We start from the raw sequence: 23,463 nt of genomic DNA, 5'->3' as shown, positions 1-23,463 counted from the left end.
CTGAACAGCCGTTCAGCACTGCACTAAATGTCAATGACTGAAGTGATACTGGGATTTTCAGTGCCTGTCAAGCCACAAGGATATGTCGCCAAATCCATAGTCGTGGCTCACCAGCCTCTGCGCCTACGCTCGGAACTGGGCTGGTACAAAAGACTCCAGTAGATATCCGAATGCCCTCTTGATGGACAGCGTCTAACATCATGCGGTAGTAAGTATGGGCTGATCCGTAGACAACGCTGCCATAATCTAAACGTGATCAAACAGTGCCCTACAAAACTGCAGAAGGCGGAACTGTCAGCTTCCCATGTTTTCCGCTAACACATTTCAAAATGTTGAATGACTTAAAGCTCTTTGTTCGTAGGTCCTTTGGCTGTGTGAACCAAATTAACTTCGAGTCATATAATAAACCAAAAAGCGCACAGTTTCTTGAAAACGTAAAATACTGTTCCCCATTATGAACACTGCTAGGTTAAAACGTCGACGAGCATGATTAAAAGTCAAACATGTAGTCTTCCCTGGTTAGAAGGGGGTCAGCTGTAGCTGCCTCGTCGTCGTCGTAAGATCAGTGGAAGAGTAGAAGATTGCAAAGTCATCCACAAACAAAGAGTATTTGACAGGGGTCCTGACTACAGAGGAAGTGCCACTGATAGCAATGGCAAACAATGTGACACTCAGGACACTGCATTGGAGAACCCCTCTCTCTTCAACATAGCAGTTAGACAAGGTATCGCCAACGCGATGTCGAAAACGCTGGTCCTTGAGAAAGGATTGGATAAGAAGTGGAAGGTGTCCACGTAGCCCTTTTTCATGAAGATGGTGAAGGATGTTGTACCTCCAAGTAGTGTCGTATGCTTTTTGGAAGTCAACAAACACACAAACCAACTGGTTTCAGCGTAAGAAGGTTTCCTGCATCGCCATCTCCAGTAGAATTATGTTGTCAACGGTGGAACAGTAGCGCCTGAAACCACAGAGGGAGCAGCTCAGGTGACCTCAGGATTCAAGAAGCCAGACGAGATGACAGTTGACCATGCGTTCAAGAGTCTTACCAGGAAGGCTACACTCCAGTAACTGTTAGGGGCGCTATGGGTTGTTGCCTGGTTTCCAGAATGGAATTAATATTGCCTCCTTCCAAGTCGTGGGATACTCTTCCATCAAAACAAATCCGACTGAAACAAGAGAGGAGCTGTCCTTTCACTTCAGGGCACAGATGACGAAGCAAGGCATAATGGATCTTATCGAGTCCTGGAGCAGTGTCTCTGGCCGCAGACAAAGCTGATTCCAGTTTCCACACTGAGAACAGAAGGTTGTAGACTGCCTCATTACGCGAGAAGAAATTGAGCTTCCTCATCTCAGCAGCCCTACGGAATACCTGAAAAGCAGGAGCTTGTCTAGATGACGTAGTGACAGTAAAAGAGTGTTCAGCAGAAACCTGAGGTGTACTGCTCTTGCCTGCAATCCGCCTTATTGAATCACAGATTTGTGCAGTGGAAGTGGTCCGATTAATGGAAGTCATAAATTCCTTCCAAGAAACCCTCTTCCTTTCTTTTATCACTCGCCTCACATGTGCTGCCGCAGATCTGAAGGCAAGAAGGTTTCTGTAGTTGGTCAGTATTTGAAGTTCTGCAGAGCTGTTTGTTTGGCTTTGATTACCAGTCGACAGTTGTCACTCCAACAAGTTACAGGCCATAGGGGAGGTGGTTACTAGACTGAGGGATGAACTTTGCGGTAGCCCATTGGATCTCACAACTGATATGGGCCACCGTCTCCTGTGCACAATCCTTTTGTTCAAAAGTGGCCTGTCGACTGTACTGCAACCAATTTGCTCATTCTATCATCCATATTCGTAGTCTTCTGTCAGCCACTGCCCTTGTCGTAGATGGTCCACACCGGGAAGTAGTCACTAGAATGTAAACCTGTAACCACTTCCCACTGAACATCTGAAGCATCACATTGGTTAGGAAGAAACCGGTGAACCTTAAGAAGTGTACAGTTTGCAGGGATACGTTCTGATAATTCCGGAGTCTGCAAGGATATGTTCAGATAATTTCGGAGTACTAAACGCTACAATAAATGTTGACGATTTTTCCAATTTGGCATTCACTGTCCTCATATAGTTCTGCGCTTCTGTGACGCTCATATTTTTCCATTATTCACGTAACTCGATGGGGTCCACCTCCATTTTATTGGAGCTCGCAATCACACCCTTACTAAAATTAAGGATGTTATACAGGGTGTTTCAAAATGAACATACCGCTTTTAAGGCGTTTTAGCATTTATTACGTTCAACTTACAATTGTAAATAATACACCAAATGAAAGAGCAGCTCAGACAGTTTTGTTTGTACACTCCTGGAAATGGAAAAAAGAACACATTGACACCGGTGTGTCAGACCCACCATACTTGCTCCGGACACTACGAGAGGGCTGTACAAGCAATGATCACACGCACGGCACAGCGGACACACCAGGAACCGCGGTGTTGGCCGTCGAATGGTGCTAGCTGCGCAACATTTGTGCACCGCCGCCGTCAGTGTCAGCCAGTTTGCCGTGGCATACGGAGCTCCATCGCAGTCTTTAACACTGGTAGCATGCCGCGACAGCGTGGACGTGAACCGTATGTGCAGTTGACGGACTTTGAGCGAGGGCGTATAGTGGACATGCGGGAGGCCGGGTGGACGTACCGCCGAATTGCTCAACACGTGGGGCGTGAGGTCTCCACAGTACATCGATGTTGTCGCCAGTGGTCGGCGGAAGATCCACGTGCCCGTCGACCTGGGACCGGACTGCAGCGACGCACGGATGCACGCCAAGACCGTAGGATCCCATGCAGTGCCGTAGGGGACCGCACCGCCACTTCCCAGCAAATTAGGGACACTGTTGCTCCTGGAGTATCGGCGAGGACCATTTGCAACCGTCTCCATGAAGCTGGGCTACGGTCCCGCACACCGTTAGGCCGTCTTCCGCTCACGCCCCAACATCGTGCAGCCCGCCTCCAGTGGTGTCGCGACAGGCGTGAATGGAGGGACGAATGGAGACGTGTCGTCTTCAGCGATGAGAGTCGCTTCTGCGTTGGTGCCAATGATGGTCGTATGCGTGTTTGGCGCCGTGCAGGAGAGCGCCACAATCAGGACTGCATACGACCGAGGCACACAGGGCCAACACCCGGCATCATGGTGTGGGGAGCGATCTCCTACACTGGCCGTACACCTCTGGTGATCGTCGAGGGGACACTAAATAGTGCACGGTACATCCAAGCCGTCATCGAACCCATCGTTCTACCATTCCTAGACAGGCAAGGGAGCTTGCTGTTCCAACAGGACAATGCACGTCCGCATGTATCCCGTGCCACCCAACGTGCTCTAGAAGGTGTAAGTCAACTAGCCTGGCCAGCAAGATCTCCGGATCTGTCCCCCATTGAGCATGTTTGGGACTGGATGAAGCGTCGTCTCACGCGGTCTGCACGTCCAGCACGAACGCTGGTCCAACTGAGGCGCCAGGTGGAAATGGCATGGCAAGCCGTTCCACAGGACTACATCCAGCATCTCTACGATCGTCTCCATGGGAGAATAGCAGCCTGCATTGCTGCGAAAGGTGGATATACACTGTACTAGTGCCGACATTGTGCATGCTCTGTTGCCTGTGTCTATGTGCCTGTGGTTCTGTCAATGTGATCATGTGATGTATCTGACCCCAGGAATGTGTCAATAAAGTTTCCCCTTCCTGGGACAATGAATTCACGGTGTTCTTATTTCAATTTCCAGGAGTGTATATCTGTGCGCAATGGGAAGAATATGGAATGACAAAGAGTGACTGAAAAACGTGTTGAACAAGTGCGAGTCTTTCACTCTCAGCCGCAAGAAATATCCCCGCGGAAATTTTATGGGCCTTTCAACTGTAACCGAAGTTTCTTATCTTGATGTGCTACAGCTGTGACCCGTGCCTCAATGGGAAGAAGCTGAACAACACATCTTTATTTGGGAGCAAGACGGTACGCCGCCTCATTGGCGTAACTCAGTACACGAATGGTTAAATGAATTTGTATCCGACTGGTGGACTGGGCACAAGGGGCCGGTTGACACAGCATTTTATGCATGACCCCCACGCGCACACACGATCTGACGCGATCAATGGTACGTGCCTCCGATACTAGCTGATCTGTCAGACTTTAGAAACAGTGTAATTGCAACAGTTACTCCTGGCACATTGATCAAGGTTTCGGAACAACTCGCCTATCGACTCGATGTGTGATCGGTGTCCACACTGAATAATTGTAAGAAAAACTATTTGAGTTGCTCTTTCATTTGGTGTATTATTTTTAATTGTAAGGTGAATGTAATATGTGCTGCAAAGCCTTAAAAGCCGTATATTCATTTTGAAACACCCGGTACAACTCAGCCTCGATTGGGTAGTTATCTAAGGCATTACATCCTAGAAGGTTACATATTTGGTTTGAATTAGCAGTATAAACGAGAAGCGTTCCATTACAAAGTCGTTTGACACTTTTAGAGACCCAGAAATACCTTCCAACGTGTTGTGAATGTAGAAAGGTGAGACGTTCTCAAACGTTCCCCCTGTTCTCTTGATTACAATGAAAGTGTTATGGAACCTTAAAGTCCTGTTACTATGATTCTGAGATTTCATTTCGGGGAATACTGACCAACTGAGCTCTCTTTGATGAGTGGGTGTATGTACTACCTGATTGTATACCTGTCCTCTCAAGAGTAGTAGTTTGGTGAGACCGGTCAGCAGGTATCCCATGAGATGCTAGGGAAACAACTGACGACGCAAGTAGAGCCCTGCATGACTGAGCAAGCCTTATACAACTGTGGGGGGGGAGAGGGGGGGGAGGAGGAGCAGGTGCCCTCATGGTTACCCGCTGGAGACTGATATAGATCATCAGCTAGGAAAGCTCTTGGTCTCTATGGCATTCAGAACCGTTCCTCCAAGAGTTCACGGACAAAGCGATACAATACCTAACACACATAACAAATAGTATCCAAAGCCACCAACACTTCCCTGTCTTTTGGGAGGTGGCTGAAGTCCTGCCAGGTCGCTAAGGCCGAGCGGTTCTAACGCTTCAGTCAGGAACCGCGCTGCTGCTACGGACGCAGGTTCTAATCCTGCGTCGGGCATGGATGTGTGTGATGACCTTAGCTTAGTTAGGTTTAAGTAGTTCTAAGTCTAGGGCACTGATGACCTCAGATGTTAAGTCCCAGAGTGCTTAGAGCCATTTTTTTGCCATCCCATGACTAGTCACCTCTGTGTAAGTTGTGTACATGTGTTTCAGGATAATGCCAAGAGGTGCGCAGAAGAAATGCTGGCTGACTTACGTTGGGGTCGTCCGCCTTCATGAGCGGATGCTGGTGCAGCTGCATGCTCATCATGAGGGGCGCCGACAACCGCACCGAGTGCCGCAGGCCCTTGATGTGAACCTGCAACAGACATTGCTTCAAATTAAAATTCTGAACCCGCTCCTGTCACCGTCATACAAAGTATATCATTTTGCTTGAATTAATGGCGATTTGTATGTTTTCACGGCCGTAAATGCCACAATTAATCAAATATTCTGGGCTATTACGCCGTAGTCAGATGGATTTCACATTAAAGCCCAACGTTTCGTTCTCATTTGCGGAGGACGTTTCCAAGGGGATCGTAGCTTCTCTGAGTGTCCGATTCACACCCTGACTCGCTGCTTTCTGCAGCAAAATTCCTTTTACGCGTGCTTCCACGCAGGGGAGTGACGTCAAATGCTTTATATTGGGACCCACGAGAAATACGGGCCCTGCGACGACTTTGTGATGTCACACTGGTCGGCTAGTCCACCATACTCCGCGAACGCTCGGCTCCGTGCAAGGTCCACGGGAAATCAATATGTGATTGAAAAGGTACCCACTACAAGTCTTCGTCATGTGCCATCGAGAGGTAGCATGCATTTAAACGAGCAGTCAAGAACTCGTAAACTCGTCTGAAACAGTTACTCGCTCCCCACCGGAGACGGCTACTTGTAGTCGTGTGACCTGCAGTGTCGCGGTCCGTGTCGTATGCGCCACGAGCTGTCTTCCTCGTGGGCCTCCTTTGAATACCCCAACGCAACTGGCCATTGTCGGTCGTCGTCGTCGGCTGTTTGTATCATCGCGTCGTGGAGGGGTCGTACGCATCTGCTAACCAGAGGTTAGGAGGGGCCATGAAATTGAATGACATCTGGACCCCGGTGCTAAAGAAGATGTGTACGCGTCTTCCACCATGGGGTGATAGCAACAGCGGACGATGGCAACCCAAAACGGCAAATTACGGTCGGATATTCAAGGCACGTGACGTCACACCAATATATGGGAGCACGTGTCAACTAAATTTTGCTGCAGTCAATATCGAGCCGGGGTGCGAATGGGACATTCAAAAAGTAACTGCACCCCCCCCCCCCCTTGATAATTTTCACTGCAGATAGGGACGAAACTTTGGGTTTTAATCTGAAATCCATCCGACTATGGCTTCTTTTTTTTTTTTTTTTTTTTGGTCATCAGTCTACTGACTGGTTTGATGCGGCCCGCCACGAATTCCTTTCCTGTGGTAACCTCTTCATCTCAGAGTAGCACTTGCAACCTACGTCCTCAATTATTTGCTTGACGTATTCCAATCTCTGTCTTCCTCTACAGTTTTTGCCCTCTACAGCTCCCTCTAGTACGATGGAAGTCATTCCCTCCCAGATGTCCTATCATCCTGTCCCTTCTCCTTATCGCCTTCCGCGGTGGTCTCGCGGTTCAAGGCGCGCAGTCCGGAACCGCGCGACTCCTCCGGTCGCAGGTTCGAATCCTGCCTCGGGCATGGATGTGTGTGATGTCCTTATTTTAGTTAGGTTTAAGTAGTTCTAAGTTCTAGGGGACTCATGACTAAAGAAGTTAAGTCCCATAGTGCTCAGAGCCATTTGAACCATTTTGAACCTTCTCCTTATCAGTGTTTTCCACATATTCCTTTCCTCTCCGATTCTGCGTAGAACCTCCTCATTCCTTACCTTATCAGTCCACCTAATTTTCAACATTCGTCTATAGCACCACATCTCAAATGCTTCGATTCTCTTCTGTTCCGGTTTTCCCACAGTCCATGTTTCACCACCATATAATGCTGTACTCCAGACGTACATCCTCAGAAATTTCTTCCTCAAGTTAAGGCTGGTATTTGATATTAGTAGACTTCTCTTGGCCAGAAATGCCTTTTTTGCCATAGCGAATCTGCTTTTGATGTCCTCCTTGCTCCGTCCGTCATTGGTTATTTTACTGCCTAGGTAGCAGAACTCCTTAACTTCATTGACTTCGTGACCATCAATCCTGATGTTAAGTTTCTCGCTGTTCTCATTTCTACTACTTCTCATTACCTTCGTCTTTCTCCGATTTACTCTCAAACCATACTGTGTACTCATTAGACTGTTCATTCAGTTCAGCAGATCATTTAATTCTTCTTCACTTTCACTCAGGATAGCAATGTCATCAGCGAATCGTATCATTGATATCCTTTCACCTTGTATTTTAATTCCACTCCTGAACCTTCTTTTTATTTCCATCATTGCTTCCTCGATGTACAGATTGAAGAGTAGGGGCGAAAGACTACAGCCTTGTCTTACACCCTTGTTAATATGAGCACTTCGTTCTTGATCGTCCACTCTTATTATTCCCTCTTGGTTGTTGTACACATTGTATATGACCCGTCTCTCCTTATAGCTTACCCCTACTTTTTTCGGAATCTTGAATAGCTTGCACCATTTTATATTGTCGAATGCTTTTTCCAGGTCGACAAATCCTATAAACGTGTCTTGATTTCTCTTTAGTCTTGCTTCCATTATTAGCCGTAAAGTCAGAATTGCCTCTCTCGTGCCTTTACTTTTCCTAAAGCCAAACTGATCGTCACCTAGCGCATTCTCAATTTTCTTTTCCATTCTTCTGTACATTATTCTTGTAAGCAGCTTCGATGCATGAGCTGTTAGGCTGATTGTGCGACAATTCTCGCACTTGTCAGCTCTTGCCGTCTTCGGAATTGTGTGGATGATGCTTTACCGAAAGTCAGATGGTATGTCGCCAGACTCATATATTCTACACACCAACGTGAATAGTCGTTTTGTTGCCACTTCCCCTAATGACTTTAGAAATTCTGATGGAATGGTATCTATCCTTTCTGCCTTATTTGACCGTAAGTCCTCCAAAGCTCTTTTAAATTCCGATTCTAATACTGGATCCTTGTAATGTGCATCACCTACAGACACCGTTTTGAAACTGTCCTGCATCTACGCTATCTGTCGGAAGTAGCGGAACTTTGCACGTTCTCTCAGGAGACTTAAAATAATACATATCTAACGTTTTGCATTCGTAGCATTGCTTTCGGCTGAGAAAAAAAAATGCGGTGCATTGCTTTCTGGGCAATCCTCGTAGCATAAGTTAAGACCATTATAGGACTACCAGCATATTATCGTGCGGAAATAGTGATGTCTGTATATAAGTATGTTATTATAAGCATAATGACAGCAATGAAATTAATATCACCGCCGGTACATCATCATACGTGAAGTAAAAATGTCAGTTTACAAACAGGTTATTAAACATAATGACAATAAAGAGCAAAAATTCATAGGTATCCGATTAGTGGCAAACGTAACAGAAGTGGTTGGCATCAATAGCTTAGTACAACATAAACTGACCAAAGAAATATACACAAAAATTGTATAATAGAACTCTGATGAAATGAACTACTCGCAAACGCTACGGCGATTGTCGTATGAAGACTTTTTTTACGAACAGTATGGGTTTGAAACCACCGACAATTTATCTATAGGCGACATGTAGCTGGTTGTGTAATAAACTCCGATTTGTGAGCTCAAGATGTTTATAGATCTCTAATTCTTCCCAAAGGTCCATCCTACGCCCTTTGATTTCTCTGCGTAGAATAACTGTGTCTTCCAAATTTTTCGGTGTGTGGTTGGCAATCAGTAGATGTTCAGCGAATGTAGAGTTATGTATGTTAGCTCCTTTCTTTCCTAACAGAAGCTCTTTGTATCGTTCCCTGTCAGCTCTGAATGTCTGACGAATATAATAATATGGGCAAGATAGCGTAGATGCAGGACAGTTTCAAAACGGTGTCTGTAGGTGATGTACATTACAAGCAACGTGCCGTCATTGAATTTCTCTCTGCAGAGAAAGAAACTGTGGGAATATTCACAAACGCTTGTGAAAAGTCTATGGAGCATCTGGTGTCGACAGAAATGCAGTTAGTCGCTAGGCACAGAGGGTGAGGCAATCAGAAGGCGGTTCGGTGGAGCTCTACGATTTTGCAGCGTTCGAGGAGACCATCCACGGCTTTCGCACCTGACATATTGCAGCAAACTGATGATGTCATTCACGAGGACAGACGCATTACGACTCGGCAGTTCGCGCTGCATGCAAAAAGCGTGGATGCAGTTGTCCGCACTCTTTCGTATTCAAAAGTGTGTGCAACATGGGCCCAGTAGTGTCTATCGATGGATCATAAATAGCACAAAAAAGTATTTGTCTTGATTTATTGCAACGTTTTGAAGCTGAGGGGGAGGCCTTCTTGTCCCGGACTGTAACAGGTGATGAAACCTGAAACCTGTGTTCACCATTTAGAGCCCGAAATAAAACAACAGTCGATGGAATGGCGCCAATCCCACTTCCCACAGAAGAAAAAATTCAAGGCAACTGTTTCCACCGGTAAGGTCTTGGTCACTGTGCTCTGGGACTGTGAAGGTGTGATCCTCACTGATGTGATGTCAAGAGGCGGTACCATTAATTCAGAAGCATATGTCAACACATTAACAAAACTCTAGATGCGCTTCTGGCGACTTCGGCACCAAACGAACCCAGGAGATGTTTTGTTGCAATACGATGCCGCTCGTGTAAGACATTTTGAGGACGATGAGGAGATGATTCACACAGTGAAGTACTGGCTCCGCCATCAGCACAAGGATTGATACAGCCGGGTCACGCACAGTCTTGTTTCAGGTAGGAGGAAGGCCATAGAAAGTGATGGAGATTACATGAAAAAATAGGATGTGCAGATAAAACACTATTATTTCGTATTCAAACTCTCCATTCTCCCTCAGTCGGGATGTAGCTATTAACATAGCATGTTATTTTAAGAGGTTCGTTTTACTGATGTGACAAGTCCTTAATTCTACGGACATTAACTTTTACATATGGACATTTCGACCATTGACGACACATGTCATGTGGAGATAGCTCTACTCTACTGACTGATTGCTAAAGTGAATTTTATAAGTACTACTTGTCCTATGTTGGTATGTATCATATTGTTTGTGACATTCCTACACTTTTTGTAGAGAGTAGTTTCTGTCTGATAAGTAATATGGGTCCATGAGGTTTTGCTTGTGAGTTATGTCAGCGCATTGGATGCAGGTTTGTCCTTCTCAGATATACTGGTTTAAATCCGTCGAAACCATGGTAAAGTTTATTTGAAAACAGCCATTTATTGCCACTGGTTGGCTGTCTCCTATACCTGCTGTTCTGTAACCGTTGTTGCAGTGCAGCCATGTTCAAAATATTCTGTAATTAGACTTTCGATTTCCTATCAATCGAAGAGCGCTCAGGTAGACCCATGTGAGAAGGGAATATTGCAAATCATCCAGATGCAGCAAAATATGTTTCCAGCTTTTTCGGAAAGAGGCCACAGAGGAAATATCATTGGAAGGAAAATCAGCATTGGCCGTATTTTGCTGACAATAAAACAACAAAAGACGGCCATTGCTGATTTTCCTTCCAATGATATTTCCTCCACTATTTGGTCGTGGTGCACCCAACACGCCATGGAGTCGCCAATCAAGGAAATATCATTTTCGTAGTTCTGTATTGAGGAAAATGCTGGATAGCGAAAGGAACCTTTTCAGATCACGTGCTTCGTTTCTTGGTTATTAGAAACGTGTAACAAAAGGAAAGTTATATTAACGAGGTTATATGCGTCGTATTACTGAATCAAATATGTCTTTAAGACTATAAAATGAACTGAAAATGCATTCCTAACATTGTGCTATTCGTTGTAGCACTGTAATATTAACTATTTAAAACAACAATGCTAATTTTGAACAGTAGTCAGCCTGTGTTTCGGGGCTTACCAACAAGGCGGCGCCGACTGCAAAGCAATGTAGAGCGTGTATGTCTGTAGCGCCGTTTCCCCTCATTCTCTTTCCTTATTGACAATTTGTAAGTGAAATGTAACTTTGACCATAGATATGATCTTCTCGTGTAACAAAGATGTCAGTCGGCAACGCGGTGGACACTGCGCTGTTTCTTGTGTGAGATACAAGTGAAGGTGCATTTGTGCCACATCTCTAAAAACGAAAGTCGGAACAACAAGGAACCAGCTAGAAATCAAGCACAACTTAGCCGGTAATATATCGTAAATATACATCTCGCGATGTGTAGTAGGTAGCTGAACAAAATTGTTGATTTTGCACAGGCGAGCTGCAGCATGCTAATTGCAGTCTATATTTTAACAATGTACTAACGCGTAATGGAATAAATTAGAATACATAAAAATGTCTGGTTGTTGTATTTCTTAAAATAATAAATTTACTGATAGATTAATATCACTTTGAATACTCTGTCTCTCTCTCTCTCTCTCTCTCTCTCTCAGTGTGTGTGTGTGTGTGTGTGTGTGTGTGTGTGTGTGTGTGTGTGTGTGTGTGAGAGACTGAGTGGGTGGGTCGATGATGGGTTGCATGACGACGTGGTACTACTTTTTTTTTAAAAAAAAAGTTAGCTCCATTTGGGACCTGGAGGTGCTCAGTGACCTTACTTATTTCAATTGGTGAAACAGTTACAATAACTAAGTGAAAAACTAGTTCACACAAGCACCACTAGGTGCGCATAATGGCGTAACTAAATTTTAGTTTTGATACAATACCCGTTTAACTGCTGTTGCTAAATTCTACAGAAAGCAATGTATTTGTGATGTTTCTATGACGGCCGTTCAGTAAGTAATGCAACACATTTTTTTTTTCTAAAGCACGCTTGTTGTATTCGGAATTCAATACACCATATTATTCCCCATTATTTTGTATTCGAAACCCCTTTTTTCAACATAATCTCCATTCAATGCGATGGCTTTATGTCACCTTACTGGCAGGACCACTTTACTCTCTCAGAGCAAACAAATTGATGCATCAATAACCTCCCATCATCCACATACTGCTTCCTGTGGAATGCATCCTTCATTGCTTCATTGGTCCTCCGTTGTTCTTTATGGTCTTCTGTTAGACAGCGAAGACACCAGCGGGCACACACCCTTGAATAACCCAACTTGTGGACGAGTGTGTCAGTACTACCAACAGAGACATCCAGTTGTGCAGCAAGCTGTTTTACTGTGACCTGTTGATCATCTTGAATAAGCGTATCTGCATGTTTCAACACTGCAGGCGTCACAGCTGTGTACGTCCGTCAGGCACGTGCAAGATCGGACAAGTTTTGCGCGTCCTTGTTGCGATGATGACAGACGCCTCGTTCAACGTCTCACAGAACTTTAGTTTGCCGTCAGATCGCCGCAGCGACAGTGAATATCTGTGATGCTCTGATTTTCAGCCAAATATATAAATAAATAAATAACATCTCTGAGCTTGGACTGTACCTCCATCACAGACGCCATTTTGGAGGTAACATACAGCGCCGCGATGTACCGGAACTTCATGAACTATAGGGGCTGAAGCGGGAATATTTCACGATGTCCCACAACAAATTCCGCATTTTTTTCTACCGAAACTGGCGGATACAAAGAGTGCGTTGCATTTCATATTGAATGCCCCTCTTGGATACATTTATCCACGATGTACTTCTTCCATTCAATACCAAAAGCAATTATGTACAAACAAATAGCTGCCTACATGAAGTAGTTCACAGTATTACCACTTTGACTGTGAATAAATTTTACTGTTGTAACACCACTCCACACTTTAGTCGCTTCTATTGGCTATCGATAAAAATGAATTTCCTTAAAACGGCTATTTTTGTGATAGTATAAATAACCGACTACATATGTATAATTCGTTACTGTAAAATGACGCATGTATAGAAGGCGCCATAGTCATGTATTATGTGCGCTGAGGTCAGCTGTGAGATGACAGTACACAGCGGACTCACTGAATTTTTTACTCTTGTGTACAGATAGTCCAAGAGGGACTACACCAAGTAATGGCTGAAATGTGTTAACTTTATCTGCTGGTACACGTCACCGACTTGACAAAAATCATGGGACACCTCCTCATATCATGCCGGACCTCTTTTTGATTAGCATAGTGCAGCAAGTCAACGTGGCAGTAACTCCACAAGTCGTTGGAAGTCCAGTACAGAAATATTGATCCATGCTGGCTCTCTTGCCGTCCACAATTACGAAAGTGTTACGGATGCAGGGTTTTGTGTTCGAACTGATCCCTTGATTATACCCAGTGTCGAGCGATCTGGGTGGCCAAATCAGTCGCTCGAATTATTCACAATGTTCTTCAAACCAATCGTGATCAGTTGTGGCTCAATGCATGGCACATTGTCATCCATAAAAATTCCATCTGTCTGGCAACATGGAGTCCGTGAATGGTTCCAAATTATCTCCAAGTAGCCAAACACAACTATTTTCACTCAATGATTGGTCCAGTTGGATCAGAGGAACCAGTCCATTCCAAGTAAACACAGCCCACACATTACGGAGCCACCACCAGCTTGCACAGTGCTTAATTGACAACTTGGGACGATGGCTTCGTGGGCCGGCATAGTCCCTACCTTTAGCTCTTACCAACTAAAACCAGGGCACATCTGACCAGGCCTCGGTTTTGCAGTCGTCTAGGATGCAACTGACATGGTCACTAGCCCAGGGGAGCAGCTGCAGGCGATGTCGTGCTGGTAGCAAAGGCACTCGCGTCGGTCGTTTGGCTGCCATAGCCTTTAACCACAAATTTCGCTGCACTGTCCAAACGGATACGTTCATCGTACGTACCGCATTCATTTCTGCGGTTATTTCATGCAGGGTTGCTTGACTTATCACAGGCAGCTCTATGCAAACGCGGCTGATCTCAGTCGCTAAGTGAAGGCTGTCGGCCACTGTGCAGTCCTTGGCGAGAAATAAACCCTGAAATTTGGTATTCTCGGAACTCACTTGATATTATGGATCTCGGAAACTGAATTCCCAAACAATTTCCGAAATGGAATGATATGTACATCCAGTTCCGTTCAAAGTCTTAATTTGCGTAGTGTGAACATAGTCACGGCAGACATGAAACACTTTAATAAAGAGGCAACTCCGCCAAAACACTGCCCTTTTATACCTTATGTACGCAACGTTACCGCCATTATATACGTGCATACCACTATCCTATGACTTGTCACCTTAGTGTATGTGAAATTTACACAATTGTAGTTTTGTGTTAAGATGTATGCAATTGTATTTAATTGTTTCTTTTATTATCTCTGCCACTGAAGATGGTCACTCAGTGACTGAAATCTAGATCAGCTAAAATAAACACAAGTTGTGACTACGTGCTGCACTTTCTTTCACCAATGGGACTACTTGTCCATGATGTCCTCACCGAGTTCGCAGTGCGGTGCGGAGAGTGAAGGAAGTAAGATCCAGTCACTGAAGCTCACCATTTCCACAGCCTCAGGGAGAGTGTTGAGGTGTGTGTGTATGTGTGTGTGTGTGTGTGGATGGAGGAGGGAGGGGGGGAAGGGGAATGCTGCTCTTACCTCATGCAGTGGTGACACCACACATGCCTACTGGTTTGGCACACCACAGCACGACAGTCACTTCCTTCTAGCTAGTGTATGCACATGTATTTTTTTTTTTTTTTTTTTTTTTTTGAGCTCACTGGTGTCAGCTGTGGCTATCACAAAACACTCGTGATCCGAAGTCGTCCGACTTTTGTTAATTCGGAAGTAGGGAGGCCAGGGACACGACGTCGTGAGCAAAGAATATGTGGTGACGCACCTGCTGGGCCGGGCGGTCCCTCACGGAGTCCAGCCAGGCGACTGCCCTGCGCAGAGCGTCCTTCTGCGCGCGGCTCACCGAGTCCGTCAGCACTCCGCCGCCGTCGTCCTCCATGTACAGCACGCGCACCGACTGCACCGACACCTGCACCACAGCACAGCAGTCATCCACCAGCAGTACACACAGCAGTTGTCTGAGGACGCCGCCAACTGCGGACGCTGAGCACTAGTACATTTAAGTGGTATAGTACTAACAGGGTAGGCCGCCGAAGTATTTACATTATTTAGAGATATACTCATCCACTACACCCTCTCTCACATCTAGTAAGTCAACATTAGAATATCTATATTACACTCTGAAACGCCAAAGAAACTAGTATAGGAATGCGTATACAAACACAGAGATACGTAAACAGGCATAATACGGCGCTGCGGTCGGCAACGCCTATATAAGACAACAAGTATCGGGCGCAATTGTTAGATCGGTTACTGCTCCTAGAATGGCTTAATATCAATATTTAAGTAAGTTTGAACACGGTGTTATAGTCGGTGCATGAGCGAAGGGACACAGCATCTCCGAAGTAAAGATGAAACATCAAATCTCCGACATCGCTGCTGCCGCAAAAAGAACACGCAAAAACGGCAATAAAGACGATTGAAGAGAATCATTCAAAGTGACAGAAGTGCAACCTTTCCGCAGATTAGATTTCAGTGCTGCGCCATCAACAAGTATCAGCGTGCGAACTAGTCAACGAAACATCATCGATACTGGCTTTCGGAGCCTAAGGCCCACTCGTGAACCCTTGATGGCTGCACGACACCTGAGCCCGTCAACATCGACATTGGGCTGTTGATGACTGGAAACATGTTTCCTAGTCGGAAGAGTCTCGTTTCAAATTGTGCCGAGCAGATAGACGTATAAGGATACGGAGACGACCTCATCAATCCATGGATCCTGCCTATCAGCAGAGAACTGTTCAAGGTGGTGGAGGCTCTGTAATGGTGTGGGGTATGCGCAGTTGGAGTGATGTGAGACCCCTGATTCGTCTTTATACGACTCTGACAGGTGACATAAGCATCGTGTCTGATCACCGGCATCCGTTACGTCGATTGTGCACTCGGACGGACTTGGGCAATTCCAGGGCAATATTGTCATTATCCCATACTGGATTACCCATAGTTTAAATAAATGAGTACATGGAAGTGCTCGTCTGACAAGGGGAGGCCACGACGTTGGGATCAAAGATTTAACAGATTTACTTCAAGCTACACCTTTGGTAGGCCATTAAATCAACATAATGTGCAAGTAGTTAAGACGCACTTCTCTGTCAATTCCGATAAAATCTCAAGAAAAGTATTACGCATCTATTATGTGGCTTATGTATTTGTACGTAGGTGCTGGACGCTGGAGTTCACGGTGATCAAGTGATTAGCATTCGAGCTTCGTAAGACGAACGCGTGTGAGGCGACGGTTCGACCACCGCTCAAACTTAATTATTAATCTATTTCTTTACATCACTAACATTATTATTTAATTTATACGACATTTGAGAGGTAATATAATGAAAAAACACTAGTATTCGCATGAAGTTTCAATTTATGTTTTTCATGTCTGTATGACATACTATCCTGCAACATGTAATGTCGGGAGATCATCCGACGAGTAACTGTACGTTACTCTTGTAGTCTGGCACATTGTGACTTACTGTGTTACTGACTGCAAATGATGTCATTCGCATCAGTACTTATTGAGGTTTGGCATGGGCTTTCCAAGCCAGCCCCTAGTCCTTTGAAATTAAATTACAAATAATAAATAGTCAAATAAAATTAGAAATTCATTACAACTTCAGTAAAATACACATTGTTTTTCTTTCATTATAGTGCCTCTCAAATGTCAAATAAATTAAATAACGTGACCAGTGATGAAAAACACATAGATTAAAAAAACAAGTGTGACCGGGATTCGAACAGTCATCTCGTTCATGACTCTCTTGCATAGTGCGAACACTGGCGACTTTTTTATTAATCTCATTTTATTAGTTATTGTTCATTGTAATTGCTCGAAGCGGACGTCCCATGACACCCGTTCTAGCCCAAACACTCACTTTTTTTTTTTTTTTTACAGAGGTCAGCCTTGACCACAATGGCTTTTACGGCCGGCAGCTTAGCACAGATACATCACTAGCATAACAGACGCGTAAAACTTCTCTCGCGATTTTCTTGGAATTGTCAGAGTATTGAAACTTACTACTTGCACGTTACGATGTTTTAAAGACGTAACAAAGGTGCACAAAGATTGAAGTAAATCCGTGATCCCAACATCGTGACCTCCCCTTGTTGAATGAAGAGGTTAACACAGGTGAGAAATTCGTGGCGGGCCACCCCTAACCTGTCTTGACTGATGACCAAAAATAATAGTGCAATAGATACGTAGTCGATAGTAAAATGTTATATTAAGTCCTTGTTTAGTTAAATGCTAATATTTTAAAGTGATGTTTGTCTTGCATCGGTTCCTACGATAAACTTATAGCTGCGACTCTTTGCTGTGACTTTTCTCACTGGCGGCGGCATATTTCCTACATTATTTCCGCAGACTTTGTGGTTCCTGTGAGTGTATTTCTTTTTGCAAATTCACATTGACTTTCGACTTTTTCCGTTGATTTCTATTTAGAGCGTAATTCGAAAACGCGACTCGGATGAAGTGCTTGTTCCGGTGATCCGAGTGACATGATATTATTGTATTACGTCTTACCTCACGTCTTATTTTCGCCCGTTTGGCAGTGACGAAAAACTCCACAATAGGGCAACAGCAAGTAGAAAGCGTTCGCAGAAATACAGAAGGGGCGTTTTGGTAACTCTCCGTCAGCAATGAGGCTATTATAGACGGAGCAGAAGTTCGGATGTGGAAGGAAATCGATTGTGTCCTTTTCAAAGGAAATATCCTGGCACGTTCCTGAAGCGATTTTGGAAAAACACGGAAAACTTTAATTTGGGTGGCCGTAGAGGAGCGGGGATTTTAATTGCCGTCCTCCCGAAAGTGAGTCTAAACGCATCCTGGAAAACGAAAAGTTGCGGGATCGAATCCCGGCTGGTTTGCGTAATATTTCAGTCTTCCTTCAACCTAGTTTTCATCTCTCAATTATGTAAATATCCGCTAGAAACTATAAGTAGTTTGGTTTACACGTTTAACAGTAGACCCCCTTTCTCTGGTAGGATTACTGGGATAATTTGGGGTTATGCAATTCGCACAAGCGTGGTTCAATTGAAAGAATTGCGCAAGACAGTTGAGCCTCTTGGAATTATTGCTATTACAATTATTACTAGTACAAAAAATACGTCGTTAGGCCGCTCAGGAATAGTCTAGTGGTCGTCGAGAAAGGAATATACGAAGAGCAAAAAAGAAGCAAACTAGGGTTTAATCTCCTGTCCACGACAAGATCATCTCAGATGTTAGCAACCTCCTCTGTAGAAGGCATCGATGCATTATCGTTCCATATTTTCTACTGTGCTAACATCCTCAACCATGAATCAATGGAGAAAACTTAATTAGATAAGGGAAAGAACAGTGATAAAGTCACGAATTACTGTACTAGAAAAACCGGTAGACAGTTCCAGGGAAAGACAAAGAATCACGATTACTTCAGGATGGCTTAGCTCAGTGACAGAGCAGTGAAAAGAGACGTATCCGGTAAGAATCGACGTTTCTTAATGTAAATACAAGTGATCCGTTCTGATCCGTCTCCTTGCGATGTGAATACATCAAGTTATTGCTAGGTCTGACAAGATGGTCGATCAGGTACAGAAATAACAGAGAACACAGAGAAACTAGATTCAACGAATAATCATAGAGTGTGTGTGTACTTCATACTACAGTGAGGAGAAATGAGTACACTGATACGAGTAAATATATTGCTTAACTATGCTCGAAGTTCAGGGAGAAAGACATTATGGCCAGTAATTGTAGTAGGAACATATTACTAGAATTGAATCAGTACATAAATTTTCGTAGTAGTTATTGATTTAACATAATAATGGTAATGGCAGCAGTAACTGGGCGTGCCAATATTTGTATCAATAGTAGAAGTAGTAGTAGTAGTAGTAACTGGTTAGTGCATGAAGTTCTTTGCGTTTTCCCATAAGTTTAATAAACGCAACAGATACATATAATGCAGAATTTAGTCATCAATAATACATTCTCCTTCACTCTTTACAATAGTCTGTCAGCGCTGTGTAACATTTCGCTTTCGCGATTGTAGAAATCACGTACAGTAGTTTTCAGGCGAAGAACTCGTAGAGCCATGTTAGGAGCGCATTTTCATCCGGAGAGGAAGTTCCTTGAAGGTTGTTCGACAGAGAGCGGAAAAGGTGAAAATTTGAGGGTGCATGATCAGGTGAATAAAGTGGGTGGAAAATGACTTCCCAATACAACTGCAGTCTAATGATTTTTGTCAGTCTGGCAGAATGCGGGCGGACGTTATGATGGAGTACCATCACTTCCAGCGGTCTTCTTGATCGTTGTTCTCGGGCTGCGTCTGCAAGACGTTTCACTCAGCAGTGATGGTTAAACTTCGAGGAAGCAATTCGTAGTGCATCACACCGTCGCTGTTCCACCACATGAATAAGAATCTTTTGCTGATTCGCGCAGGTCTTTGTACGTTGCGTTGCTGCTATGTTTTGGTGAATTCATTGTTTTCTTTCCCTACGTCATTATAAAGACATCGTTTCTTGCCACCAGTAACTATACAGAACAGGATCGGTGTGCTTTACATGTCAGTTGATGACCAGCAAGCAGAGATGCAGATATGGTCACCCTCTGATTTTTGTGATTTTGGCTTAGTGCATTCTGTACTCATACACACGTTTGCATGTAGATGTCTCACAATGGTGGAAGCATCACATTTCATTACAACTGAAAGTTATCGAGTACACTGACGTGGATAGTTGTGGATTATTGCGTTTAAGCGATCTTCGTGAATATGGAGAGTCACTAATATCAAAACGATCCTCCTTAAAACAAGAAAACCGTTTTCGTGCCGTGTTCTGTCCAGTGGCATTATCCCGATACAAGTCGCAAATGTTTCTGGCAGCCTCCCGCTGCTGTCACGCTTCTACTGAACTCAAACAAAAGAACATGTCGGTAATGTATTTATTTCTCCACTTAGCGCCCCGTTTTCTAGCGTCCACAGCACCACTTACTATTACCAGATAACAAAATTACAAAATGTAAACTTAAAGAGGAACAGTAAAACATAACTAAAATACATAAAACATTCTCGGTATTCTTGCCGCGTCAGTTCTAGATAAAATCTCGAGCTTTCGACGATTACCTCCATCGTCATCGTCAGGAGCTTGTAAGAGGTCCATAATTAAAGAATTTGTTGCTAGCGCACTCGAGCTGATGTAATTTCGATGTATTGCTCACGCACTGCCTGCGATATGTAAGCTAGAAGAGAATCTGAGACCAAAGAGTAGTATTGACTGCAGTAGGAACTGTGTAGCAGTAGGAGTTAGTTGTTGGTAGCGAGCAGTCGTGTCGTGTCTGGTGAATCGTATTGGCTGGGCCGGTCGTGTGCAGCGATGGCAGAGCCTGAGCGTTATAGGATAAGGTGAAAGGAGCCCCGCGCATATGTAGTATTGTTACATCAAGTCCCATGTAAATGTTTTTTTTTTAAATCTGTTAATAATAATCTTTCTCATAAAAAGTAGCTTTTGACATTTATCTCAATTTAAAGAATTCACTAATTTCTCCAATCCTTTGCAATCCCGATTATTGAAAAGAAAATTCAGTTCTTTCCTTTTTTATAAGACAAATCTATCGGCCAGCATTGCACTTAGCTGCGCCAGGAAAAATTTCTTATAGGAGCAGATATATACGCGTTATCCGGCGACCTAATTAAGGTAAGATTTTTCAGCTTATTCAGAACGATGTATCAGGGCCATGACGCAGTATTGCTGACGTCCATAATTTACCAGGTTAACTTGACTGTCAATTATTGAAAGATTATAGGTTTGTCACATTGTATTATATTTTCACTGTCGGGTAGTTACGCTAAATGAGAGTATTATTCATAATATTTTATTTTATTTACTGTGAGGAGGTTACAAGCTGACTGTCCTAACTGCTGCTGTGGTAGCTTCTAAATAGTCCGAAGACGGCTTATGATTGGTCGGCGATTACGTACTGCTCTCTCAGACGGTGTCTGTGTGCGCCGGTGGCGCCACCGCTTCCGTTGGAACGTAAACCTTGGAAGGAACGTCTCTGCTGCTCCTCTGCATCCAGCACTCGTTTCCATGCACCGCTCAGATGGTATCCGCTATCGCGGTTAAAGTTCTTTTGGCTCATTCTTATTTCAACAGCCTCCTTAATAACAGAATCCCAGTACGTGGAGGCAGGGGACAGAGTTTTAGTTTCACCGAATAATATTTAATGTTTGTTCGTGAGGCTGTGCTCCGCAATTGCCGATTTCTCCAGTTCTCTATTTTTAATATGGCGTTGGTGTTTTGCACAGCGGTCGGATACGGTACGAATCGTCTGACCTATATAATTGCTTCCACACTCACAGGGTATATTATAATCTCCAGGGAACCTGAGGCCGAGATTGTCTTTAACAGGGCCCATCATCTCCTTAATTTTCTTAGGAGGACGAAAGATCTGTCTTATACCACGTCTACTCAGGACTCTTCCTAATTTTCTGGAAATCGCGCCACAAAAAGGAAGAATCGCAATCGGTGTTTCATCCTGTGAGGTTGCAGCAGTTTCACGTTTCCTTCTTTATGAGAACGCTGCCTTTATATCGCCTGCACCACAGCCATTCTTTCGGAACACGTTCTTCAGGTGGTTAATCTCGGATCCAAAGTGGTGCTTGTCAGAAACAGTTTTGGCTCTATATACCAACGTGTTCAAAACGGCTCTCTTCTGAGCAGAAGGCAGGAGCTCGGGCTCTGAGATTTCTTGTAACATCGTCTGGCAGCCCGGAATGCTTCAATAACTTCATGGTTTTTCTGCTGTACGTCAAAGTTGGGTCCCGTTTATGAGTCCGAGCTTCTAGACAGCCCAGGTTGTACGGACTACCGAAGATCCACAAGGATAATGTTCCCATGAGACCTATTGTCAGTGCAATTTGATCTCCTACTTATAAGCTGGCCAAATACCTGCCAAAGTTGATGACTCCTATAGCCGGCCGGTGTGAACATCACATAAACAACTCCCAGGTGTTCATTGAGAAAATAAAAGAGATTAGAGTTGGTTCAAATGACATTTTAGTCAGCCTGGATGTGGTATCGCTGTTCACAAGAGTTCCTGTGGATGACACTTTGAAAATGCGGGCGGATCTTTTTGCTCCTGAAACTATAAAGTTGTTCCGGCACGTGATGACTACCACCTACTTCTTGTATGGTAATAAATTTTATGAAATGACAGACGGTATGGCGATGGGCTCTCCGTTGTCTCCATCACTGGCTAACTTTTTTACGGAGAATTTTGAAGAACGTGCATTAAATTCAGCTCCCCTCCGTCCATCCTTATTTTATCGTTACGTTGACGATACATTTATGATCTGGCCACACGGCGCAGAAGCTCTCGAAAAATTCATGGAACACATGAGCAGTATACATTCGAACATCCAGTTCACTGTCGAGATGGAGAAGGAAGGGAGACTGCCTTTCTTAGACGTTTTAGTACGACAGGCGGACGGGCGTCTTGGCCACTCTGTCTACCGTAAGCCGACGCTTACCGATTTACACCTGAATGCACAGAGTTTCCATCATCCTGCTCAGAAGAGAGCACGTTGGTATATAGAGCCAAAACTGTTTCTGACGAGCACCACATTGGGTCCGAGATTAACCACCTGAAGAACGTGTTCCGAAAGAATGGCTGTGGTGCAGGCGATATAAAGGCAGCGTTCTCAAAAAGGAGGAAACGTGAAACTGCTGCAACCTCACAGGATGAAACACCGATTGCGATTCTTCCTCTTTGTGGCGCGATTTCCAGAAAAATAGGAAGAGTCCTGCGTAGACGTGGTATAAGACAGATCTTTCGTCCTCCTAAGAAAATTAAGGAGATGATGGGCCCTGTTAAAGACAATCTCGGCCTCAGGTTCCCTGGAGATTATAATATACCCTGTGAGTGTGGAAGCAATTATATAGGTCAGACGACTCGTGCCGATTCCGACCGCTGTGCAAAACACCAACGCCATATTAAAAATAGAGAACTGGAGAAATCGTCAATAGCGGAGCACAGCCTCACGAAAAAACATTAAATATTATTCGGTGAAACTAAACTTCTGTCCCATGCCTCCACGTACTGGTATTCTGTTATTAAGGAGGCTGTTGAAATAAGAATGAGCCAAAAGAACTTTAACCGCGATAGCGGATACCATCTGAGCGGTGCATGGAAACGAGTGCTGGATGCAGAGGAGCAGCAGAGACGTTCCTTTCAAGGTTTACGTTCCAATGGAAGCGGTGGCGCCACCGGCGCACACAGT

General features: G+C 44.3%; 1 protein-coding gene across 1 annotated transcript in view; it reads right to left on the bottom strand.

Annotated features, from left to right (window-relative positions):
* The window catches only part of LOC126356526 (fatty-acid amide hydrolase 2-A-like), a 215,681-nt gene that overhangs the window by 44,027 nt on the left and 148,191 nt on the right, over positions 1-23,463 (bottom strand). The window contains exons 7-8 of the mRNA XM_050007378.1: positions 14,982-15,125; positions 5,330-5,431 (exon numbers count right to left, since the gene is read on the bottom strand). Of these exons, the coding sequence (XP_049863335.1) occupies positions 5,330-5,431; positions 14,982-15,125 (246 nt within the window). The remainder of the gene's footprint in view (positions 1-5,329; positions 5,432-14,981; positions 15,126-23,463) is intronic.

Source organism: Schistocerca gregaria, chromosome 1 (assembly GCF_023897955.1).
Source record: "Schistocerca gregaria isolate iqSchGreg1 chromosome 1, iqSchGreg1.2, whole genome shotgun sequence".
Lineage (NCBI taxonomy): Eukaryota > Metazoa > Arthropoda > Insecta > Orthoptera > Acrididae > Schistocerca > Schistocerca gregaria.
The sequence above is the reverse complement of the archived record's forward strand: the minus strand, read 5'-3'. Positions and strand labels throughout refer to the sequence as shown.